This window comes from Muntiacus reevesi, chromosome 1, assembly GCF_963930625.1.
Source record: "Muntiacus reevesi chromosome 1, mMunRee1.1, whole genome shotgun sequence".
In the NCBI taxonomy this organism is placed as follows: Eukaryota; Metazoa; Chordata; class Mammalia; order Artiodactyla; family Cervidae; genus Muntiacus; species Muntiacus reevesi.
The window spans coordinates 170,502,822-170,528,522 of NC_089249.1; the positions used below are offsets into that span (position 1 = coordinate 170,502,822).

A 25,701-nucleotide genomic window follows, 5' to 3' on the forward strand; every position below is an offset into this window, starting at 1 on the left:
GGAGGAGGCTGGCTCAGAGTGTCAGTGGGGCGAGGAGTCCTGAACCCCGCCAGTGGCAATGGGATGGAGAAGGGACAAGTTCAGGGGACTTTCATTAAGGAGTTGCACCAGCCAGTCTCACTCTTCTCAAGAAATATGGAAGTTGAGGTTTCTTCTGCTTCCTCATTTTTTGTTGTGTAGCATACAATATGTAAAATAGAAAAGTCGAAAGAACCGAATGCTGAGCACCTCCAACCCTGTCACCTGGACTCAGCTGCTGTGAATATTCCACCATATTTGCTCTTTTTTCTTTCCTTTCCACCCTCGTTTTTGCTTTTGCTGAATCACACGAAGATAATTGTAGACATCCTGATACTTCTTAAGTACGGGGGCATGCATCTCCTCCATGATACCGTAACCTGAGCCTCCCAGGACATGCAGTGCTGGTTTCCAGGTATTACGGTTTAGGAGGAGGCTGAAAGAACAGCAGAGAGATCGCGGAGTGTCTGGCAGGGAGAGCTCCAGAAATCAGTGATGGGCTTTCTGGGCAGACATGACAACTGTTGTCACTCAGAGGAATGGCAGGTGTGGGCTGGGCTGGGGGGAAGACCAGAGGATCCTTTACTAGCTCTCAGAAAGACAGAATCCCGATAAACAGGAAATAATCTCTCCAGAGACAGCAGGAACTCTAGAGGGGGCCTGCTGGGGGTGGGAATGGTGTCGGGACACTGAGGTGGGGAATGGCAGGGAAAGGATGAATGTGACCTCAGTCCCCATTGGAAAGGCTTCTTGGTGCTTCACAGCCTCAAAGGAGAAGAGAAGAGAAGGGCTTCCCAGCTGCTCTGAGAGCGGCTGAAAGCTGGGGATAGAGGAGTCCCCTTCCTCCTGCGGTCCCCCCGTCCAGCCTGCCGTCCCAGCCAGGCTTCTGCAGCATCCTCCACACCTGAACCCAAGCCCGGTCTCAGTCCCTCGCCCCCTCTCTCCTTCACTGACCCCACACCCCGCCACCCCTCCCTGGAACCACCGGCAGCCAAGTTAAGGGGATTCACAGCCAGACCACCTTTAGACGGACACAGACAGCCCCTTTGGCGTCTGTGCCCTTATTAAGACGTCCTTATTATTATTATCTTTTAGGGGAGTTGTGCTGGGTGTTCACTGTGGCACGTGGGTGTCTCTTGTTCTTGCTGCATGGGCTTTGGAGTGCGCAGGCTCAGCAGCTGAGGCTCACTGTCTTAGTTGTGGTTTGTGGAATCTTAGTTCAACCAGGGATTGGATGCCATCCGCTGCCCTGGAAGGTGAGTTCCTAACCACTGGACCACCAGGGAAGTCCCAAGGCTTCATTATTATTTTTTAAGTGAAAATATCTTTATAGAATTTTTACATATAAAAAAGAGATACTTTATTTTTTAAGATATTTTTAATGTGGGCCATTCTGTAAAGTCTTTATTGAGTTTGTTACAATATTCTCTCTGTTTTATGTTTTGGTTTTCTGGCCATGCGTCTTGTTGGATCTTAGCTCAACAACCAGGGGTTGAACCTGAACCCCCTGCATTGGAAGGCAAAGTCTTAAGCACTGGACAGCCAGGGAAGTCCCCAAATACTCATTTTTGAAAATTATAAAGAAGTTTCTAGAGTAAGAATCAGAAGTCCCCATCATCGTACTCTGTTCTCTGCACACCCTTCATAAGAGAGCCACTGAGATCCACTTGTTTGACTTCCTCTTTTAGGCATTCTGTATGCTGGTGTATCCAGAAAGCAAAGGCAATAATCGTGCTTGCTAAAATAAGATCACCTCTTCGAGTAGCTCAGTAGCTTGCTTTTTGTTTTACCATTTACCCACATGTCATCATCTTATTATGTCAATATGTATAGATCAACCCCATCCTGGTTGATGGTTACAGGGAATTCCATTGTCTGTACAACCATAATTTATTTAGCTACTTTCCTATTGATAAAGTGGATATTTTCACCTTTTCACTCCAGTAAACACCCTTACACATGAATCTTTGAACAGTTGTCCAATTAGTTCCTTAGGATAGATTCTCAGAAGGCAAATGTCTATGCATGACCTCAGATTTCCCTCTAGCTATTGCAGTAATGTATGCATCTACCAGAAGCCTGCTTCCCCGCTCTGCATCACTTGATGCTGTCTATCCTGACAGTGTTTACCTGTTTGATGGACAAAATGGTACTTAATTATTTCTGCTGCTTCAAGTTCTTTGTGTATTTTTCTTTGAACAAGTTTTTTTTTCATATAGACTATTCATCTGAGTTTGTGTCTAGTCTATAATTTTAGTTTAGGTTTCTTTTTATTTTTTTTTTTTATTTTTTTTTTTTTTATATTTCAAAATTAGTAGCTTTTTATTTATTAAAAATTTATAAAATAACATGAATAAAGAATGAGAGAAAGGTCAAGAAGAAGGAAGAAAGGGAGGGAAGGAGGTTGGGAGGGACTTTTTTATTTGAAATCAGATTAATTTCATAGTCTTTCTCAAAGGAATTTATAAGCACAAGTTGCAACATGGAAACATTCTAAAAGTCATGTAAACAGCTCCATGACTATGCCTTATGAATTCAGTAACCATTCTTTTTGAATAGTTACTATGTGCCATGTGGGGATGCTTAGTCGCTCAGTCATATCCAACTTTTTACAACCCCATGGACTGTAGCCTGCCACACTCCTCTGTCCATGGGATTCTCCAGGCAGAAATACTGGAGTGGTAGCCATTCCCTTCTCTAGGAGTTATTATGTACCAGGGCACTGTATTTGGCTCTAGAAAGTGAAACACTTGACTTCCATTTCTGTATTTTCAAATGTAACTCTAAAACAATGTTTACACTCGGCAGTCCTATAAGAAAGAAATGTCTTTTCAAACAAGATAGCAGATGCTTCTGCCTCAAGGATTTGTGCTGAGTTATTTTTCTAAATGAGGGAAGGTTTTGTGATGATTTACTCTTATCTTGTGGCATTGTGGCCAAAGGAAATGGTTTGGGCAAGAGAGTTTTGTTGCAGAGTAGACATGTGGTTGTTGGCTGTGAAACACAGTGAAAACAAGAAAACAGGGTAGAACAGTACAAAGCAATAGTCTGAGCTCATAACTTCATTCATTGTCTTATGTCTAGATGAGTAGCTACACCATTGTGGTTATCTGGGTCATTAGGATCTTTTTTTTTTTTTTTTTTTTAATATTATTTTATTAGTTGGAGGCCAATCACTTTACAACATTTCAGTGGGTTTTGTCATACATTGACATGAATCAGCCATATAGTTACATGTATTCCCCATCCCGATCCCCCCTCCCACCTCCCTCCCCACCCGACTCCTCAGGGTCCTCCCAGTGCACCAGGCCCGAGCACCTGACTCATGTATCCCACCTGGGCTGGTGGTCCGTTTCACCATAGATAATATACATGCTGTTCTTTCAAAACATCCCACCCTCACGTTCTCCCCCAGAGTTCAAAAGTCTGTTCTGTATTTCTGTGTCTCTTTTTCTGTTTTGCATATAGGGTTATCGCCACCATCTATCTAAATTCCGTATATATGTGTTAGTATACTGTAATGTTCTGTTTAGGTTTCTTTTTAACCTGAGTATTTAAGAATGTTTCAAAGTTATCAAGTTACACATTTTGTATGACTTTGTAAATCAATTCCCCTTTTATTATACTGTGCCCTTGTTACTCTTTGAATTTTTTTTCTTATTTGTGTTCTGCCTATATTTGAAGAAAGGGAAAAGAAAGAAACCCTTTAAAAGAAAGGATTGTATACATTTCCCTTACATCCTATGTATTATGCTTTCTTTCAAACAAAATATTGCTTTTTTAATTGTTTTCTTTTATTTTTAACTCTTCCTATTGTTAGCTGATTTGATTTAATTGGCTCTGTTTCTCCTCTAGCGATTTGATAGATCTATATCCCATTTTCATTCTGCCAGTGATCTTGTGTTTCCATTAATTCTGTTTTCAACAGTATTTATTCTGTTATTCCTGCCTCTTTATTTTGGAAATCTTGTTTTTGTTTCCATCTTTATTTCAAGAAAACTGCACTTTCTGTTTTCAGATTGCTCTTGACAGCCCACTTTTGTTTTTATCAGTGTATTGTCATCTTGCATCTCTCTGAGAACATTATTTATGTTTTGTTTTACAACGGCTCCTGTTTTTCCTTCGTCAACTGCATTCTGCAGTTGGGCCATCTGGGCTGATCGTTCAGCTGCGTTCCTTGGAAGAGCTGATTATCTTTATGTCCCAGTTGTCCTCCCAGTCATCTTGCATTCCGTATCAAGTTGCAGCGGAAAGCCAGACTCGGCCACCACACTACCTACCACTCTTGACTCGAGCTGTAGCTTGTGAAGTTCTTCAAGTAGGCACCCTGCGCCTCAGTTCTCTTATCTGTAACTCAGCAATTAAAATAGCACCTACCATCTAAGGCTCCTCTGGGAATGAAGTGAGCTAATGTATCTGAACACTTAGAATAATGTCTGGGACGAAACTCCCAAATGTGGAGAATCCCCTCCATGGGCTGGTAGGTGGTGGTTCTTTTGACCCGGGTGGCCTCCCAGAGCACAACAGGTGGTAGGTCACCCCTGAGAGTCGCAGATGGCAGGTGCCGTGCTATTGATGGGAGTGGGTGTTACACAGGTTTTCCCTTGGGTGTGCCAGCTGGGAGGGGATGCGGCCAGCCCATGAGACTGTCCCTGGGGCTCAGACAGAGGCCTGCAGGTGCCTCTCCTCACCCTGCCCCTGCCTCAACCAAAGCGCTGGAGGTGACCGGAGGAATCTGTGGTCACCTTACCCCAGCAAGCTGGGCCAAGAGAGTCCCTTTCCAGAAGTGCCCAGGAGGAGCTATGCCCTGTAGGTGGCCACAGGGATTCATGGTCAGACTGACCCAAGCAGGAAAGTGGGCCCTTCCTGGATGTGCACAAGAGTGGGCTGGTAGTCATACCCTGCCCTTAAACACAGGAAAGGGTTGGGGGAGGCATTTGACAAAGTGTTTCTCCCTGAGAGCCAAGAACGGGATAGGCTTGCCGATGACCTCTGTCCAGGCCTGGCAGCTAACAGCAGGAGAGACGCCCTGTGAGCTGTGACCTTCAGTACCTAGAACGTGGAAATTTCAGCCCAGGTGGGTGGGACCTCTTCTCACATTGCAATGTTGGGTTCCAGTTTTCCTTTTTATAGTCGGTGGACCAGCTCAGAGACAACTGAAGAGGGAGGCAAAGCCTTTTTGCTCCTGATCCTCCCCTCTACTTAACATGTCTCCAGGATCAACAGCATACCAGGTTCTGGATCAGTTATGACTGTCCCTGTTTTATAGGTGGGATCACCGAGGCCCAGGAGTGACCCAGTGATACAGGTTTCAAGCCCCTTCTGTCTGGCTCCAGTCTACCATTCTGACCCTGCAGTTAGTTCCATTTAGCATACCAGGACATTAAGTATCTTCTCTGTGCCACAGACTGTGAGGCCATGCAGTGGGAAACACAAAGACCAGACAACAGCCAGTCCTTGTCTGCCGGGGGCTCACATTCTAGCGGGAAATCAGGCAAATAAACAGGTACTTCCAAGACAAGGCAGGTGCTGTAATTAACTGCAAGTCAAGATCAGTAATGGAGAAAAGAAAGACAAGCAGAGCTTGCCTGGACATGGAGAGGCAAATATTCCAATTGAGGGGAAGGGGAGTGAAGGCCTCAACCTAGGGGAAGGTATAGGGAATGTCCACAAAGGAGCAAAGAGCACTCGATTGATGCAGATGGATGTGGGGAGATAAAGTTGTGTGGGCAAAGAGGGCTCTCTGCAGGACCCTGAATGCCAAGAGGAGAACTCTGAATGGCTTTCTCAGTATAATGAGGAGCCGCTGGAATATTTTGAAGACAGTAACAACATTCAGTTCATTTAGAAACTTGGAACATTTACTCAGTGCTGGGCATCCTGCCAGGTGCTGAGGGTATAAATATAAATAAGAAACAGTCTTTTCCCTTGAAGGTCTCGATCTTACAGATAGAAAATTTCTCTGTTAGGAATGGAAATAGAAAAAGTGACTAAAGCTGGCTTCAGCAGATGGGGGTTCACTTTTCTCATGGATAAAGCATCTGATGGTCCCATCCAGACCTAGTGCGGTTGCTTAGGATGCCATTGCTTTTCTTCTTGCCCTTGCATCTGTAGGCGATCATTCTCATAGTGACCTAGTCAGCCGCTGCAGCTCCAGGCATTGCGTCTGCTGTTGTTCAGTCGTTCAGTCGTATCCGACTCTGCGACCCCATGGACTACAGCCCGCCAGGCTTCGCTGTCCTTCACTATCTCCCAGAGTTTGCTCAGCTTCATGTCCATTGATGATGCTATTGTGTCTGCACTCCAATCTAAAAGAAGAGGGAAGAGGAAAGAGAGCGAACTTTCTTCTGTGTGCGTGTGCGCGCGCTTGCTTGCTCAGTCGTGTCTGACTCTTTGCTACCCCCTGGACTGTATGTAGCCCACGAGGCTCCTCTGTTCATGGAATTTTCCAGGCAAGAATACTGGGGTGGGTTGCCATTTCCTACCCCAGGGGATTTTCCTGACCCAGGAATCGAACCCTCCTCTGTTGCGTCCCCTGCATCGGCAGGCGGATTCTTTACCTCTGCGCCACCTACAGGTGCCTTCCTACATTCCATTAGTCTGAACTTCCCGTGCCTGGCTGAGGGCAAGTGAAAAACCTATTTCGTTTTGCTTTTACAGTTTTAATGGTAAAGGCAGATGAGAGGTTTGGAAATGGAATACATGTAAGCCTACCTATAGTGCCTACTGAGATTCTTGTATAATGAAATAAGTGTTGTGGTAGAAGTATGTACAAACACGATAGAAAGCCTTTACAAGGTCAGTTCATAATTCCAGGTGGCTGCATGGGGCAAGGTGTTACAGAGAGAGGTGCTATTCGAGCCACACGTTACAGGACAGTAGTAGTTCACCTTTCAGCGTGGGGGTAAAGAGCTTCCAGGCACATAAAAGAGAGGAAGGGGTGGGCGTACACAGCTGCTTCTGAAAGAGCTCACTGTCTGGTGGTCAGGATGGTCCCTCCACTTCAGCAGGTTCAGTGGCAGCGATGCAGAGGATGCATCAGCTGGAGAACCAAGGAGGAATCGAGTATAATTATCTGAGGGGTCCTGGTTACACTCAGAAGAACTGAGTATAGATTCAGTTGAGGCTAAGAGCTTTGTGTGGCTGGCTCTAAGAAGGGAAGTCAGGCAGAGATAAGACAGTCCTTTGCTGGTATGCTTTCCATAGAGAGATCTGGGGCACTTGGAGGATGGAGGAACTCCTTGTTCCTGGAAGCTCTGATTTCTGCTCTTAATGCCCATTTAGTCATAAAGTTCATATTTGGCTAATAGTGCTAGTTTGTAGATTTTTAACTATGAATGTGCTTCTTAATGATTAATGCCAGGGCAACCTGGAAACTCTGTTCTTGGCTGTTGGTTGTGAAGCAGTAGGATTACTGAGAGAGGGGGCCATGGTTTTGATTACCCAGAACCGCTGCCCAGTGGAGCCTGTCTTCCTGGGAGGATGCTGGCCTAGACGAATCATCTGGCTGTGCCTGAAGCCCAGATGCCCCCACTACAGTTTCGTATCAATCAGAGAGCAGCAATCCCCCACTGTGGTCAGCATGGCTTCCCTTTACCCAACAAGCGGACAGCTGGCCCCGAGGAAGCAGAGGCACGAGAAGTCAAGCTTCTATTCACAACTCTTGCCAGGAATTGTGGCTGCAGGTTTAGCAGCTTCCAGACGGTTTATTTTCATGTGGTGACAGTAAGTCAGACCTTAAACAGAGAAGGTCCATGTACTCACACTGCAAGAACTGACCTCCTGAAGGAACTAGACAGATAAGCACAAACACGATGGGGGATTGCTTTGTCAGATTTACGGTTTCAGCAAACCGGGGAATAATCAAAAGTAGCTCAGTAGTGTTTGAAGGAGAGGATGTAGGTAACCTGGTAGGTATAAATGTAGCTTTCAGAATGGTGGTGCTCTCTGGCAATTTAGCTTCTCATACGCTACCTCTGGAAAAAGAAACACAAACTACTTCAAATTATCCAAAGATGATAATCCAGCTGAGCTTCACTGAATAGTTGAATTGGCCAGAATACATCAATTTAACTGCCAGTTTACAAGCCCAGAAATGAATTCCAGCCTCTCTTAGGAAGAGAATAAACAGTTCAACCAAAGAAATGCAAACCTTGTTGGTGTGCCACATTGGACCAGTGTAAATCTCTCCCTTTCAAAAAAATAAACAAGCACAAATTAAATTGAATTAAAAACTTGTGATACCACTTAACATATACCATTCTTTTAAGAAGAGAACCATTTTCCACTGAAAAGATTTTACCGTGGTAGGCAGAAGAAATTTTAAACGGGTATATAGATAATACTCTATTTTGGGGGTGGGGGTGCCGTGCTGAGACTTCGTTGCTGTGTACACTTTTCTGTAATTGTAGCAAGCAGGGGCTTCCTTCTAGTTTCGGTGCATGGGCTTCTCCTTGCAGGGGCTTCTCTTATTGCAGAGCGCAGGCTCTAGGCACATGGGCTCAGTAGTCCTGGCTCCCAGGCTCTAAAGCACAGTCTCAGCTGTTGTGGGGCATGGGCTTAGCTGCTCCACGGCATGTGGGGTCTTCCCCGATCAGGATTGAACCCACATCTTCTGAATTGGCAGGTGGATTCTTTACCGCTGAGCCACCAGGAAAGTCCTAGATAATATTCTTGTTTAAGCATCAGAAATAGGGAAGAGAAGTAGCAGAAAATGGATGGCGAAATGGAGCAGGAAAGCTCCTGAGCTGGAAAGACAGTGACAGTGACAGGGACAAGTGAAGAGTGAAAAGAAACTAAGTACACAATAAAAATTAAAATTTGTAATCACAGTATTCGTCTGATAAGTAGAGGCATTGAAATAGGAGACAAGCTGGAGAATCTTCCTGAAACTGCAGAGAAAATGGGTGAAGGTGGGGAAGTAATGAAAGAAAAGTTGCTGAATGTGGAAGACAGAGCACCAGTTCAGGCAGCATAAAGGAAGAATAATTAACAAATGGAGCTATTAACAAAAAGGTGCAATAAAATACAACATGATAGCAAACTCCTCTTATCCTTGGTGAATCAAAAGGACTCACTGAGTTCCAGGCAAAATGAGTAAGACACAACTTGATGAAAAATGAAAACAGTTCCATTTTTCAAAAAAAAATAACTACAAGCATTTGACAAAACACAGCCACACAGGTATGCATGCAATCAGCCCTCACCCTATAAAGCAGCCATTTACAGCAAACAGTCAAAACTATTCCAGCCCTCTCCAGGTTTCTTCTCTGTAACATCAAAAGCCAAAGCCTTTGAAGAATCACTGATTCAACTGGGATATAATATGCCCAAGAGCAACAGAAAATTGCCCACCCTAGTTGTTGAAAGAACTGGTAAAGACAAGGCAGCAGACGGCCAAAGTTAACAGGTCCTAAATCCTGGAGCCTATAAACGTTACCTCGTTGGGGAAAAGGATCTGTGCAAGATGTAGATAAATCAAGGGTTTTGAGATGAGGAGATTATCATGGGTTATTTCAATGGGCCCTAGATGCAATCATATATATCCTTATAAGAAGGGAACAGAGGAGATTTTTATATGCACAGAGGAAAAGGTAATGTGAAGACAGACAGACCCAGAGATTGGAATGATGCAGCCTCAAGCCAAGGAATGCTGACAGCCACCAGAAATTGAAAGAAGAAACAGATTCTCCCCCAAAGACTGGAGGGAGTGCAACCCAGCTGACACGTTGATCTTAGCAGGCGTGTGTGTGTGCTAAGTCGCTTCATCATGACCCCATGGACTGTAGCCCGCCAGGCTCCTCTGTCCATGGGGATTCTCCAGGCAAAAATACTGGGGTGGGTTACCATGCCCTCCTCTAGGGCTCCTCGCAACTCAGGAATTGAACCTGTGTTCCATATCTCCTGCATTGGCAACTGGGTTCTTTACCACTGTCACTGCCTGAGAAGCCCTGATTTCAGCATAGAGGTACTGATTTCAGACCTCTGGCTTGCAGAACTGTGAAAGAACAAATTCTCATTAAGTCACCACATTTATGGTACTTTGTTACAGCAGCCACAGGAGAAACTAAAGTAGATGTGATTTTTGGCCTATAGAGATGTGTAGGGAAAAACTATACTAAGAATTGAAGACCATGAAAGATGATATTTAATTTGAGTCTCTAGTCCCTGCTTGTATTATTAGTGGTTTGATAGTTGGAGGAAGTCAGAGAGGAAGGCAAGTCTTTTTAGCTTTTTTGTCTTACGTAAAGGAGAGTGAAATGTTATATTATTTTTCTTCAATTTGATAATTAGAGAGAATGCAAGTGTAGGGATAGTTCAGAGGTTAAAGCGTCTGCCTGCAATGCAGGAGACCTGGGTTCGATCCCTGGGTTGGGAAGATCCCCTGGAGAAGGAAATGGCAACCCACTCCAGTATTCTTACCTGGAGAATTCCATGGACAGAGGAGCCTGTTGGGCTACAGTCCACGGGGTCGTAAAGAGTCGGACACAACTGAGTGACTTCACTTCAAAGTAGAATTAAAAACAAAATGTATATTTTGCAAATCACTGAAGGAAGCATGAAAACCAAGGCATGTTACCAAGAGAAAAAGGAAATAGCAAGAAAACATAATAAACAACAAGCAAAAAATAGAATGATGGAGATAAACCTGTATTAGTCAGCAGTAACAGTTAGTTGATGTAACAAATAGCCCCCAAATCTCAGTGTTTTGGACTGAGCCCCACCAGTCTTCCATCCAGGGGATTCTCCAGGCAAAAATACTGGAGTGGGTTACCATGCCCTTCTCCAGGGGATCTTCCAGACTCAGGGATCGAACCCAGATCTCCCACATTGCCGGCAGACTCTTTACCAGCTGAGTCACCACCGAAGCCCAATAGCTAGTTGATGTAACGAACAACCCCCAAATCTCAGTGTTTTAACACAATTAAGGTTCATTTCTCACTCACTTCACAATCCCATGCTGGTCTGCCACAGAGAGCAGGGCCCTGAGTATGTGTGGGCAGGGATGCCCCCTCCACAGCGTAATTCAAGGCTCTCGGCTCCTTCCACCTGAGAGCCTCACCATCCTCCTGCTGCTAAGTCCCTTCAGTCGTGTCCGACTCTGTGCGACCCCATAGACGGCAGCCCACCAGGCTTCCCCGCCCCTGGGATTCTCCAGGCAAGAACACTGGAGTGGGTTGCCATTTCCTTCTCCGATGCATGAAAGGAAAAGTGAAAGTGAAGTCGCTCAGTCGTGTCCGACTCTTAGCAACTCCATAGACGGCAGCCTACCAGGCTCCTCCATCCATGGGATTTTCCAGGAGAGAGTACTGGAGTGGGGTGCCATTGCCTTCACCATCCTCCAGTGCACCCTAAATCTGGCCAACAGAGCAGGGGAAGAAAAGGCATCAGAGAGAGTGGAACAAATTTGTTTACGAGTCAGCTCTTCCTCCATATCCCATTAACCAAAACACTTTTCCCAGCTCACCTAATTATAAGAGAGGTTGTGCCCGGGAGGAAGAAGAAACAAGAGTCTATGGACACATAACATCATCACTGCTTGAAGAACAAGCATATCGGTTCTGATAATGAGTCTAAATTCCCTTTTGTCTGACTGCTGCACGGTGTGAGGTAGGAGAGATGGGAAGAGAAGAGGTGGTCCCTGGAGAGGCCAAGGCTTCAGGAGCTCAGGAATGGGAAGAGAGAGTGGGAAAAGAGTGAAGGATCAACCAAGAAGCAAGGTCAGGTGGGAGAGCAGGGTGTAAGATTGAAATGCTGAGCTAAGAGTCTGCAAAAGGAGTGAGCGAACTGATGTGTGGGCATCCCAGAGGCCGGCCCTGAGGAGAGGGTACCCAGGAAAAGGAAGCCTCTATAGTTAATGTGTGGAGCATTTGCTGACCAGCCTGTGGGCAGGGAGGGAGCTGTAAGGAGCCATGAGCTGGTCCCACAAGTTAATCTTCCATGTTGAAAGAAAAAGATTCTCAGGTTAGGTAAAGGAGAAAGATGCTGCTAAACAGAAGAAAAATAAAATATGTAAAATTTGAGGCAAAGGACTAGCCTGAAAACGCACATAAATAAAGAAGTTGCTATATAACACGGGGAACCCAGACAGGTGCTGCCTACATATAGGGCTTTCCTAGTAGCTCAGTGGTAAAGTATCTGTCTGCTAATGCAGGAGACGCGCAAACACGCACACACACACATATAGACAGAATAAAATGTGATAAAAAGCTTAGCCCACAATTATGCCAACAGTCGCGGATCTTTATGCACCAAATAACCTAAAAAGATGGAGAAGAAAATGGCAACCCACTCCAGTATTCTTGCCTGGAAAACCCCACAGACAGAGGAGCCTGTTGGGCTACAGTCCATGGGGTCGCAAAGAGTCGGACACGACTGAGCGACTAACACTTTCACTTAAACCTAACAAGAAAACATAAAGCAATATCTCTCAGGAAAACAGGAAGAAATTGACAATCATAGAAGACTTTAATGCATCTCTCTTAGTGGAGTCAATTAAGTAAATAGATCTAAACTGGAGTTTGTTTCAGGTGATTTTACCTTTTTTTGATTTTATGCTATGTATCAGACAGTGCTAGGTACTTTATGATAATGATACTGCCATTTTACGGAGGAGGAAACTGAGGCTTTGCCAGGCCACTCAATTAACTATCAAGTACTAGCAGTAAATGTCTGAACCCAAGTCTTTGACTCCATAGCTGCTTTGTCAGAGCCTCTTTGGAAAGCAGAGCTTCGTTTCATGGAAAACATTTCTTCCAAGAAGGACAAAGACACTCCAGCCCTCAAAGAATCCCTGATGCCTCCAGGGCAGGTTCTGGCTAATGATGGGCAGTCACGGAGCCTTCATGTGCAGGGTGATGATGACTAGAGAACAAGTGGTTCAAGGTTACTTGGCAAGGAAGAGTGAAACCCAAGGCAGGAGCTTAAGTGCTGCGTTTGTGCACAGCCCTGACCTCCCAGAGCACCAGTCACTGCAGCTTCTTCAGTGACCTAAACCCCGTTCTTTCACTTAGGAAAATAACAAAAGAAGAATCTTTGTGTCTGCTGAAGACCAGCTGGCAGCAGGAAAGGAGGGCCTCTAATTTTGCTCTAGACACCAATGCATGCTTTGGGCTTTGGTCCGTCTTCTCAGTTTTTGCTCTTTGGATGGCACAATGCTTTAATTATTATTGTCTGCTATTATTATCATGGTTTAATTGTTGGTTTGCAGTGTCGTAGCTCAGAGGGGGGCATTTTGTAAAACAAGTATTATTTTCTTATTGTAATTTCCAATGTCACTGAGGATAATTCAAGCTGCATTCTCATTTGGGGGCAGGAGTGATTTCTGACCCCCTTCCACCCTGCAGCAGCTGTTCTTTCTCATGTTGTTTTCCCCTGAGGATCCGTTGTTACGACTGTTCTTGGTGCAGCATCCACTGTGTTCACGCAGTGGTGATGACTTGAAAGCACCTGTAACCCTTTTTGTATTCTGGGGCTAGTCGGAAGGCAAGTGAAATCAACATAAAGATGCTATGATTTTTTTTTTTTTTAGTCTTTTCTAGTTTATGCATCTTTCTAATCTGTGATGGATACAAATGATGGAGGTGGGAAGTACCCAAGAAACGCCCACTGCTTCAAGTTTCCTTCAGAAACTGAGAGCTGAAGACCAGACTCGAGTTTGCCTGCGGACAGCATCTGAGGAGTGTAGCCTCCTACAATGACAATTCGATGCTCTCCTAGCTTCTGAAATGAAAGTTCTGGCAGTGGTTGAAGCTGAGTGTCATGAGCCTTACCTGCAAAGCCCAGGGAGAGTCCTAGTGGCAGACTGGTGGGCAGAGCTAAGGGAGTGAGGGTCAGGTGGGGACACCCTCACCTGGGGACCTGCTGTCAGGACACTGGGGTGGAAAGTGGGACTCTGTAGAAAGAAACCCCAGAACAGGGTTGGTCCTGCCGTCCTGGCACCCTGGAGTTATAAAGAGAGTGTCAGTCAATCGGAAATGCAGATCGAGCCCCGGAGAGAGAGCAAGCAGAGTTTCCAGGCAGCTCCCAGGGGAATGGGAGAGAGGCCCACGGGGTTGGTGAGCTGAGCTGGAGTCGCCTATCAGGAAGGCCCAGGCTGCATGCCAGGCAGGCTTAGAACACTGAGACCAACCCAGAGGCCCTCCTCTGTGGGAACAGGGCTCCCAGCTCCCTGCCCCCAGCCATACCCCAGCACCATGGAAACTCCTCTCTCCAGGACCCCAGGGGCCATGCCCGCCTTGCCTTCTTTCGCGGCTGGGACAGCATTGTCCTGCCCTGAGACTGTCTCCTCTTCTGGCTCCCCGGGATGCACCTTTTTCTGGTTTACCTTCTGCCTCCTCCACTCCTCATTGTTAGTCACCTTCATGGGTTTCTCTTCCTCTGTTCATCCTTGATGCGCTGCGCCTCCAGGACTCCCTTCCCGGTATGTGACTCACACTGCCTGCTCATTGGGTGGGCTTGTCCTAACCCAGAGCTTCAAGTCTCACCCACCTGCACTCATGTTCTTGTCTTCCTGAAGAACCTGTGGTGTCCTGGGCGTGCCCATCTCCCCACCGCATCCATGTCCTTGAGCAGCCTCTCCTCTCTGCCTGACCATCCCCTTTCCTTGTCACAGTCCTTGACAGCCCCTTCATCTGGACACATCCTGCTCATCTCCCAAGGCTCAGCCTACTTGCTCCCTCCTCCAGGGGCCTTGCCTCACCCCTCGGCCTGAGGTAGCGGCCTTCTCTTTGCCTATCTGTACCATAGTATTTATCATTCCACACTTAGGGGCAGAAACCAGCCAAGTTCTTGTCTGTATCACCAGTGCCTGGCATGTATCTGTACCCAGTGCCTGCTATCCGTTGATTGGATGTGTGAATATTGGTCAGAAGACCTGTAGAGCTGTACTTGGAGAGTGTGAGGCCATGGCCGCAGTATCCACGTGTCTCCTGGTTTTAAGCAAAGTCAGCTCTGGCCCAGGATCTGTGCAGTCTGGTCCTGACACTTTGGTGGTGATAGGGTGCCAAAGACACAGTTGTGAGATGGGGCTGGATCCAGGGGCTGGATATGGGCAGTAAAACCTGTAGTGAAATAGGAAGTATCTTCCTTAGCATACAGGATTTAAGCTGCCCCTCATCAAATGATACACACAGCAAGGACTGTGGGTGAGTTTGGCTGGACTGTGGGTGTCCCTGAATGCTGATGAGCCATTCATTCATCAGTTCAACCAAACCAGAAGCTTAGTGTAGATTAGGCCTGGTCCTCGGTACTATGGGTACAGACGTGAAGGAGACATAACACAACAGTTAAGGAACTCAGTGAGACAGGTGAGTAAGACAGGCTGACTCTGATACTCATGAGTACGTAGAGGAGCATCTCACCAGACTGAGGTCCCGGGGAGGATATGGAGAAGCCAGTGGAAAAGCTCCCGAACTGGAGGTGGGATATCTACTAAGACGTGTTAGTCAGATGGTGTATTCGTTTACGAGGGCTGCTGTAACAAACTAAATGACAACAGAAATTTATTTTCTCGCACTTCTAGAGCCTAGAAATCCAAAACCAAGGAGTGCATCAGGTCACGCTGCATCTGATAGCTCTAGAGAAGGATCTGTGTCATTTCCCAGGTCCTGGTGGTTAGCTGCCAGCAATCCTTGGCCTTCCTTGGCATGTGGATGCATCTCTCCGATCTCTGCCTCCATCTTCACATGGTGTTCATCCTTGCATCTCCTCGATGCCTTTGTTTCCAAATCTCCCTCTCCTTTCTCTTAGAAAGGCGGCAGGCACTGGACTCAGGACCCACACTACTCCAGATCTAAACTTGATGACATTTACAGAGACCCTATTTCCCAATAAGGTTATATTCACAGGAACGGGGGATTAGGACTTGAACAGGTTTTTTGGTGGGAGATCATGCGAGTCACTGCAGGTGGTGTGAGGGCACACGCAGATGTTAGAAACATCTGGGCAGAGGGCAGTCCCCAGAGCCAGAGGAGGAAAAGAACTGCATGAAGACTGAGAGGAAGAGGAGGAGGCAGTTATCCCCCAGGAAACCTGTCTGTATTCTATAGGCAAAGGTGAATGACTGGTCAGATACGCGGTTCAGAAAAATCAGCTGGCCCTGGTGGAAAAGGTGGACCGAAAGGGTAGGAAAGAGTCTGGGTGCAGAAGATCAATTACTAGCTTGTCTGTGTCTGCCTCTGTAACACCGTTCTCCCTCTCTCCCAATCATCTTCCTGTCTCACTCTCCTTGTGCTTTGCTTTTCTTTCTCCAAAACCGCTTCAAAGACAATCTCCTCCTTGAAGTTTTCCTTGCCTCTCTCAATTAGGAGAAGACAATGAAAGGCCTTTGGTTCCAGACAGACGTGGTTTGAATACTGCCTCTGACCCTGTGAGCTGTCCGATGCACCCCTGGCCCCCAGCAAGTCATCCCAGTTAACCCCTAGGGACTCTAGTTCCCTCCCCAGCAAGACAGCCAGAAAGAGGCCCCAGTGTACAGGCTTGTCATGAGCATGTCAGACAATATGCACAAAGGCACATAGATTTCCAGCACGGGATCAGTTCTCTTCTTCCGCTGGTTATTTCGATGGCACTTTATTTATCCCACGCGCTTAGCAGCTCCTGCACGTATTATGTTGTGTGCATCTCTCTCAATAAACAGGGGCAGCCTCCAGGGCACAGACACAGCACACGTTTCGGCAGCTCTCGGCCCAGAGCGTGATGTGCACACCCCTCCCTCTTCCGTGCCGGGTGTTGTGTCTGAGGCCCAAAGAAACAAGTACACAAAATGCGCAAGGCGTCAAGATGAAGGATCACCTTCCCACAGCTTGGTGGGCATGGGATCCCCAGACAACTTTCAATATGGGCGAAGCCAGAAGGAGACCGGATGGTCACCTGCAGGGGGGCTGCTTAGGCAAACCCAAATGTCTGCTTGGGTCCAGAAGTACCCTTACCAATGACAACCTCTAATTAGCATTTTATTAGACTTGGTTTCTATGGGATGAAAAATGTCCTCAATAAGAGTCTTAATACACGCGGTTGGCTTGGCAAAGCCCCTGACTGACTTCAAGGATGTATCATGAAGGAGGTCCCCAGCACCCGGAGTATTCGCTGAGCTCATTTCCCCACATCCAGTGTTGCCGTTACCAGGCTGTTATTTGGCCACAGGCGTGATCTTCAAATGAGAATGTGACCTTGGAAGGGCTCAGCTTAAATCCTTCCATGACATTCCTTCATCCATTGAATAAAATCTACCATTTTCTCTAACCCACAGGCCCCAGCAGACCTGGCCTCTGCCTGCCTCTCTTGGGCCAGGGACAGCCTCGATGGCCTTTCTGCTGCTCTGATGCTCCAAGCGGCTCCCCTTTCAGAGCCTTTGCTCAGGCTGCCCTTTATCTGCTGAAAGCATCCTCCCACCTCTTGCCCTGTCCAGCTTGTCACATGGCTGCCTCCCTTTGAGCCTTTCCTCTTCCTTAAATGTCCCTTCCTTGGAGAGGTCTTCCTGGCCAGTCTGTCTAACCCGATCACTAACTCAGTGCTCTGCTGTTGCCTCCATTCCATGTGCCATCAGCCATTCTGATGGGGTTGTGTGTGTGCGGGGATTGCCCATTTCCAGAGACAAGTGGCAGAGGGCACGCTGTCTGTCCTCTTCCCCTTTATCTTCCAGCACCCAGCATCCAGGAGGTGTTTCCATAAACAAAGGCAGCGAGAGGTCTGGAACTTCAATTTCTCTCCTCTCCGTTGCCAAGCAGCGTGGCTTCTGCGTGCAAAGGACCTCAGGCTCCTCCTCCATCTCGGGTCTCCTCCTCTCACCTCTGTTGACCTCATCAATGCCAAGCCTTTGACTTTGTCCGATTATCGGACCCGTTAAGCTGAATGCAGTGAACTGGCACTTTTAATTCCAGGTCTTGCATATCAGCCCCTTAACCTTATGTTTGGCTCACATGTAAACTATTGATCACTGACGGGGTCAGGCATGGCTCTTGGCACCACCTCTTCCTTCTGAAGGTGCAGGTGGTGTTGTCGGGGGCAAGAGAGGAGGTGCCAAGGTCTGACCTGGACTGTATTTATAGAATGTGGTTCTGACTTGCTCTCTGACCAGCCCTTGACCTTGAGCGAGTTATTCAATTTCTCTGAACGTCTGTATTCTCATTTTCAAAGAGGACAGTGATGCTACCTACAAACTAAAGATGCCCGCGAGGACTTGGTGGGATCAGCTGAAACTGCCCTGTACACAGTGGCTGTTGTATGAATATGTTTTCTTTCATTTCTGCTTAGTCTCCATAGTCTCTCTTTTCACACGTCCCATCAGTCTGACCCCCCTGAGGCTTCATTTATTGATTCTTCAATTTACTCACTCATTCATTCCATTATTCACCCTCAGGGACCTCAGTTGGTCTCTGACCAGAAAAGGATTAAACCCAAACTCTGTCAGCTAATCCTGAGATCCCTCTCAATCCAGCTCTGTCCCCATGACATCCTCACCGCCCTGGAAGTCCGGTGTGGGAGTCTCCGTTCCTCCCAGGCACTTTAACCTCCCCTTTCATGCCACCCAGACTTCTAGCCTCATCTCCTCCTCCATCCCCTGACACGCCTGGTCCATGAGCCCCTCTCTTCCCTGAGAGCATGTGCAGCGATACCACAGAGCCACCCCACGGTCTGCCCCGGTGGGTGGCCAACGGTTTCCCAGTGCATCACAGACCACGGAGGAAGCAGAGAAGCCAGGGGCAGCTTAGCACAGCAGGGAGGACACTTGTTTGCTCTGCTTGCTGGGGCTCTCCTTCCCCCCTTCAGTCAAGTGTGGGGCCCCAGTCTGCCGCCCTGTTGCCTGTGAAATACCTCGAAGAGAAGCCCCTCTGTTTTCATCAGAAGCCCTTGGAGGGGAGGCCTGCCAGGGGGTCTAGAACATGGCCATTGAAGAAACCCCCACAGCTCTGGTACTGAAGAAGCTCCACTTGTACCTATAAAAGGGTCTGCCTAGGAAATCCAAGAACTTAGCTTGAATCCTGCTGGAACTTTACTGGTGACTGAAAGCAAGAAATACGCACACATATCCAACAATAAATATGTAACTGGTAATTAAATTCCACTCACAGTGGAGCTGAAAACTAAAAAAAAATGAATTTAAGAGGAAGAGTACAAAGAGGAAAACCATGAGACCTTACCAGAAGACATAAACTAAGCCGTAAATAAGTTAAGGCATCTACAGTGTTCTCGGCTAGGGAAAATAAGTAAAGATATGTTTGCCCAAATCCATCAATAAATGTGTGCAGTTTCAAGTGTAGTATCCATGGGATTGGGAGGAACTTGAAAGGGTAAATTTGGGAAATTAGCTAAGAAATGTGGCAGGGGGAAATATGAAGGGGAGCTTGCCCTGTAAGAATTATCAAAATATGAGACTGAACACTGAAGTCAGCCAAGCAGCTGCACTCCGGGTATCAAGGTGAATTCTGTCTCGGCCAAGGAGGGAGTCCAGGAATGGAGAAGGGTCTAGACTCAGATCCCATGGCCAAGGTTTCAGACCCACTGAGAGAGAGAGCCCAGATTGTGCAGCCACAGGCGTTCTTCACTCAGGTACTCATGAGCATCACTGGGAGAGTCAGACCTAGCCCAGGCAGCAGGGCTCCCATGGTGAACGGGGCATGGCCCCACACTCGGAAAGTCCTGTTCTTGTTGGGGAGGGGGGTGGTGAACAAGTCAATAAACTAAGGTCAGACTGTAACAAATACTCAGAGAGAAGTAAGCTGAGCATCTAGGTAGAATGTGGAAGAGGCTGCTTTGGGTAGGTAGCCCATTTGGGAAAATCATGAACCTATAACCCCTGAAAAATTAAACTACACAAGTTCTGAGAAAATATTAAAGTTTTGCTTTTTAATCATTGGGAGAAGAAGAGGGTTTGCCCAAGCCTATCATGACATTCAATATCCTTAAGGGAAAATATTAACAGACTTGATTACATAGAATGAGTAACTCCTATACCAAAAAGGACACTGGGAGGGGTGATCGGGATGGGGAATACGTATAACTCTATGGCTGATTCGTGTTAATGTATGACAAAACCCACTGAAATGTTGTGAAGTAATTGGCCTCCAACTAATAAAATAAAATTAAAAAAAAAAAAAAAAAAGGACACCACAAGCAAAAATTGAAGGAAAAGCGACACCAGATACTAGGAGAAAATGTTAGCAATAAATATATAAAAAGGAATATATGTATATAAGGATAATAAATATTTAAAAATTATAATGTGTAAACAGAATTTATAAAGACAAATAACTCAATTAAGATGGATAAGAGGTGTGAATATATACAAATGACCAATAAATATATGCAAAAATATGCAACCTTACTAAATTATCTAAATTTAAAACTCTAGTGCAATTCCATTTCAGTTTAGCAGATGGGCAAGTATTTTAATGTAGAATATATTTACATTGTAATATCTGATGTTAGTAAGGTGAAGTTTAGAGAGAAGAGTCATATGAATGCTGTTCAGTGGTAATGTAAGTTGACACAATTACTTAAGAGAATAATTTATCAGGTTTTATCAATAATTTTAAATATATACCTATTCACCCCCAAATTATTTCTACAATTCAACTGAAATCTTAACATAAATGAAAAACACTACATAAAGATGGGTATGTTCCTTGAAGTATTATATGAAATAGTGAAATATAGGCATATACCTTTCTATAGGAAAAAAATGAACTAGATGTAGCTCTCTATTATACAGTATTAAGTGAAGAAAGTTACATAAAACTATGTAAAATATAGTCCCCATGGTGGGGGGATGTATGTGTGCACATTGAAAAAAATCTGGAAGAATGTACAGCAAACCTAAAATCAAGTGGAAAATTCTAGAGAACAGATTAGTTGATGTGAGACTTTTTAAAATTCAGGTCATCTGTATATTGTTGGCCTTTTTCTGCCTCAAGCATGCCTTATTTTTATAATTTTAAAAGACATTTTTAAACAGATATAGTGATAAGTGGAGAGAATCCCAGGTGACTCAGTGGGAAAGAATCCATAAGCGAATGCAGGAGACCCGGGTTCAATCCCTGGGTTGGGAAGATCCTCTGGAAAAGGAAATAGCATCCCACTCCAGTACTCTTGCCTGGAAAATCCCATGGACGGAGGAGCCTGGTAGGCTGCAGTCCATGCGGTCTCGAAGAGTCAGACATGACTGAGCGACTTCACTTTTCCTTTTCACTTTCATGCACTGGAGAAGGAAATGACAACCCCCTCCAGTGTTCTTGCCTGGAGAATCCCAGGGACAGGCGAGCCTGTTGGGCTGCCATCTATGGAGTCGCACAGAGTCGGACACAACTGAAGTGACTTAGCAGCAGCAGCAGCCAGTATTCTTGCCTGGGAAATCCCATGGACAGAGGAGCCTGGCAGGACTGTAGCCCAAGTCAGATACAAGAGTGAGACACAACTGACGCAAGAGTGTGACGCAAGAGTCAGGCACAGCTTAGCCGCCAAACCACCAACAGTGATAAATGCACTGGATCCTGGAACAGAAGAAGGACATCAGTGGCAACACTGGTGAGGTCAAGATCAAGTCTGGAGTTGAGTTCATAGTAACGTACCTATGTTGCTTTCTTAGTTGTGACAGATGTACACAGGGAAATGTCAGATGTTAAAAATGGCAGAGGTGGTGAGGGGTCTGTAAGAATTCTCTGTATTATCTTTGCAACTTTTTTGTAAGTCTAAAATTATTCAAAAATTTTAAAAAATGCTGATTAGGAGAGAGAAAGAGAGACAGGCTGGTATCTAAGTTTTACTCTGGGACACAAAGATGTAGGCTCACCCCTGCCCCCACTGCATCTGGACCAGCTTCCCAAAGATGCTAACGTTACCTATGACCTTTGCTCCCCACCATACACTTTTTTTAAGACTTAGATTTTTAGAGCAGGTTTAGGCTTCCAGGTGGATTGAGTGGTAAAGAATCTCCCTGCCAATGCAAGAGCCGCAGGAGATGAAAGTTCAACCCCTGGGTCAGGAAGATCCCATGGAGGAGGAAGTGGCACCACTCCAGTATTCTTGCTCAGAGAATCCCACAGACAGAAGAGCTTAGTGGGCTACAGTCCATGGGGCCGCAAAGAGTCAGACACGACTGAGCAACTGAGCATGCACAGGTTCACTGAAAAACTGAGAGGAACGACAGAGATTTCCCATTGACCCTCTGCCACACACATGCACAGCTTCTCCCGTTATCAGTATCCCCCATCAAAGTGGTACATTTGTTACAATTGATGAACCTGCACTGACACATCATTATCACCCAAAGTCCATCATTGACATTAGGGTTCACTCTTCATACCCATTATTCTAAAGATTTGAACAAATGTGTAATGATATGTATCCACTATTATAGTATCATAAGAGTATTTCCACTGCTCTAAAAATCCTCTGGCTCACCAGTTCTTCCCCTCTCCCTGACCTAGCCTCTGGCAATCACTGATCTTTTTGCTATTTCCATAGTTTTGCCTTTTTCAGTGTATGCTATATTTGGAATCATACAATATGTAGCCTTTTCAGAATGGCTTCTTTCACCTAGTAATATGCATTTAAGGTTCCTCTATGTCTTTTCATGGATTAATAGCTCATATCTTTTTAGGGCTGAAAAATATTCTGTTGTCTGGATTACCATAGTTTATTTATCCATTTACCTACTAAAGGACATCCTGGTTGCTTCCAAGTTTTGGCAGTTATGAAAAAAGCTACTCCAACAACAGTGTGAAACGTTTTGTGTAGAAATCAATTTTCAACTCCTTTGGGTAAATACTGAGGGACCCAATACAATCCAGAGATCATATGGTTAAGAGTATGCTTAGTTTTGTAAGAAACCGCCAAACTGTCTTCCAAGAGGCTGTACCATTTTGTCTTGCCACCAGCAATGATGAGAGTCCCCATTGCCCCACACCCTCATCAGTGTTTGGTACTGTCAGTATTCTGGATTCTAGACATTCTAGTAGGTGTGTAGTGGTATCTTACTTCCTTTTTTTTTCATTTGCATTTTTCAGTGACATATGATGTGGAACATCTTTTCATATGCTTATTTGCCATTTTTTATTAGTATATCTTCTTTGGTGAGGTATCTGGTAAGGTTTAGCCCATTTTTAATCACATTATTTGTTTTCTTACTGTTAAGTTTTATACATTTGACTCTCCATATCTACATATTCAGGATCCACAGATTCAACCAACCTCAAATGGAAAATATGCTAAAAAAAAAAATCCAGAAAGTTCCAAAATGCAAACTTGAATTTGCTCTGCACAGGCAACTATTTACATGGCATTTACATTGTATTTACAACTATTTACATAGCATTAACATTGTATTAAGTATTGAAAGTAATCTAAAAGTTATTCAAAGCATACAAGAGGATGTTCTATGCAAATACTAGCCCATTCTGTATGAAGAACTTGAGCATCCTGGGATTTTAGCATCTTGTTATCTTTTGCAGAACAGCAATGTTTAATTTTAATGAAGTCCACCTTATCACTTGCCTTCTTCATGGATCTTGTCTTTGGTATTGTATCTAATATTATATCACTATAATCGAGGTCATCTGAGTCTTCTCCTATGTGAAAATCTTCTTCACATAGGAGAAATGTGAAGAAATGTGAAGAAAATGTGATCTTCTCCGAGTTTTATAATTTTACGTTTACATTTAGGTCTGTAATCTATTTGAGTTCATTTTTGTGGAGGGTATAAAGTCTGTGTGTAGATTCATTTTTACATGTGGATGTCCAATAGTTCCAACACCATTTGTTGAAAAGTCTCTCTCTGCTCCATTGTATTACCTTTGCTCCTTTGTTAAGGATCAGTTAACTGTATTAATATGGGTCTATTTCTGGACTTTTGATCTATTTGTCTATTATATCATTGATATCACACTGTCTTGATTAATGTAGCTTGCTAGTAAGTCTTGATGTCAAGTAGTGTCAATTCTCCAGACCTGTCCTTCAATACTGTGTTGGCTCCCATAGGCCTTTTGCTCCCCATATAAACTTCAGAGTCAGTTTGTCAATATCCACAAACAACTTGCTGGGATTTTGACCAAATATTTGTTTTTTCCCTATATCCTTTTTCCCCAAACTTTGCCTTCTCAGCATCCCGTTCCAGACTAGACTCAGGAGTGAGGTCTGGGGACTGCTGTGTAGAGCTGAGGAGGTGGCAACAGGAGGTTTCATAATAATAAACAAGATGCACAAAATCTAGCCTCCCTCGCTCTTGTCCCCGTTTCTAGTGATCCCCAGTGGGCAGAGCAGTCGAGAAGGAAGTTGAGAGCATAACTGCCGGACATCTCTTCCTGTTCCTTCCTGCAAGTCTTTCTTCGGTGTATGACTTGCCCTGACCGCAAACCACTGGAAGGAGGGGGCTGAGCCCTGCGTGACCACCTGCCTCTTCTCCCCACGCAGGCTCCACTTCCTGGTGTTCGACACAGAGGAGGTCCACGACGTCCTGCGCATCTGGGACGGGCCGGTGGAGAGCGGGGTGCTGCTGAAGGAGCTCAGCGGCCCGGCCCTGCCCAAGGACCTGCACAGCACCTTCAACTCCGTCGTTCTTCAGTTCAGCACCGACTTCTTCACCAGCAAGCAGGGCTTCGCCATTCAGTTCTCAGGTCTGTGTCCACCCTCCACCACCCGCCTGCATCAGTCCTGCCTCAACCCCCCCCCCCCGCCCCCTCCCTCAAGTCCCCTCTTTCCTTCATCTCTCCACTCGGGTAAAGATGTTTGTTGAGCATCTGCTCTGTGCCTGGTTTATGGGCAATGCTGGCACTAACATCTGTGCCGAGCTTACTCTAAAGGGGGAGACAGGCAGGTAGATAGACACTGACATGCAAATCTACGAGTATGTGGAGAGAGGAGTGTGAACTGTTAAGGTCACCTTGGAGCATCAAGGAAGATGTTCCAGGAAAGACGATGCTCAAGCTCTGACCCAAACGATGAGTAGAAGTTGCAGAAAAACAGACAGTATTTCAGGGAGGGCATGGTCAATGATGACGTGGGCTTAGAGTTGTCATAGAATTAGACATGCAGGATTCCTGGGTCCTTATTATATGAGTAAGAGAGGAAAGGGCATCTTGGGTGTGAAGAGCATGTGAAGAGGTGCAGAGGCAGGGTCATGGACTCCAGATGAAGAGGGCTGTCCTTGGCTGAAACCTGGAGTGTGTGGAGGGAGGCAGGGCAGGAACAAGCTGGCAGTGGTTTGGGGCACAATTTCAGAAGAACTGATCTGACACATCACACACTCTGATTCTTAGTTTAGTGCAGGTCTCAGTAAGGACTGGGAGCCAAATATGAGTAATCTAAATTCAATTACTTATGTACTGTGGTAGCCAAGCATGGAGGAGCATTACAGAGAGCTACCAAAAACGGGCAGTGCTCAGACATCCAAGTCCTGATATAAACGCGCATCTGTGATGGTCCTTCCTCTCCTGCGATGCATCATCTCATATCCTCTGAAGTGCCTCTTGCATCACTCATCTTCCTGCACGGGTGACTCTGCCTCTGTCTCCGCTTATGTTTAGTATACAGCAGCTGTCTCATTACCATCTATCTCCTTACCCACGGTGGGTGTGAGGAGGTGGTTTCCATGGTGATGGCCAGAGCAGGGCTGTGTGGCACCTGGGCCGTGGCTTTGCCGTCACTTTCTCACCTGGTAGATAGATCAACTAAGGGTGGTTGGGTGTA

The 25,701-nt window shown here is 45.7% G+C and overlaps 1 protein-coding gene across 1 annotated transcript in view; it reads left to right on the plus strand.

Moving 5' to 3' along the window:
- CSMD2 (CUB and Sushi multiple domains 2) overlaps positions 1–25,701 on the plus strand; it is a 677,437-nt gene that overhangs the window by 489,126 nt on the left and 162,610 nt on the right. Inside the window, exon 26 of the mRNA XM_065930495.1 lies at positions 24,427–24,629. Within this exon, the coding sequence (XP_065786567.1) occupies positions 24,427–24,629 (203 nt within the window). The remainder of the gene's footprint in view (positions 1–24,426; positions 24,630–25,701) is intronic.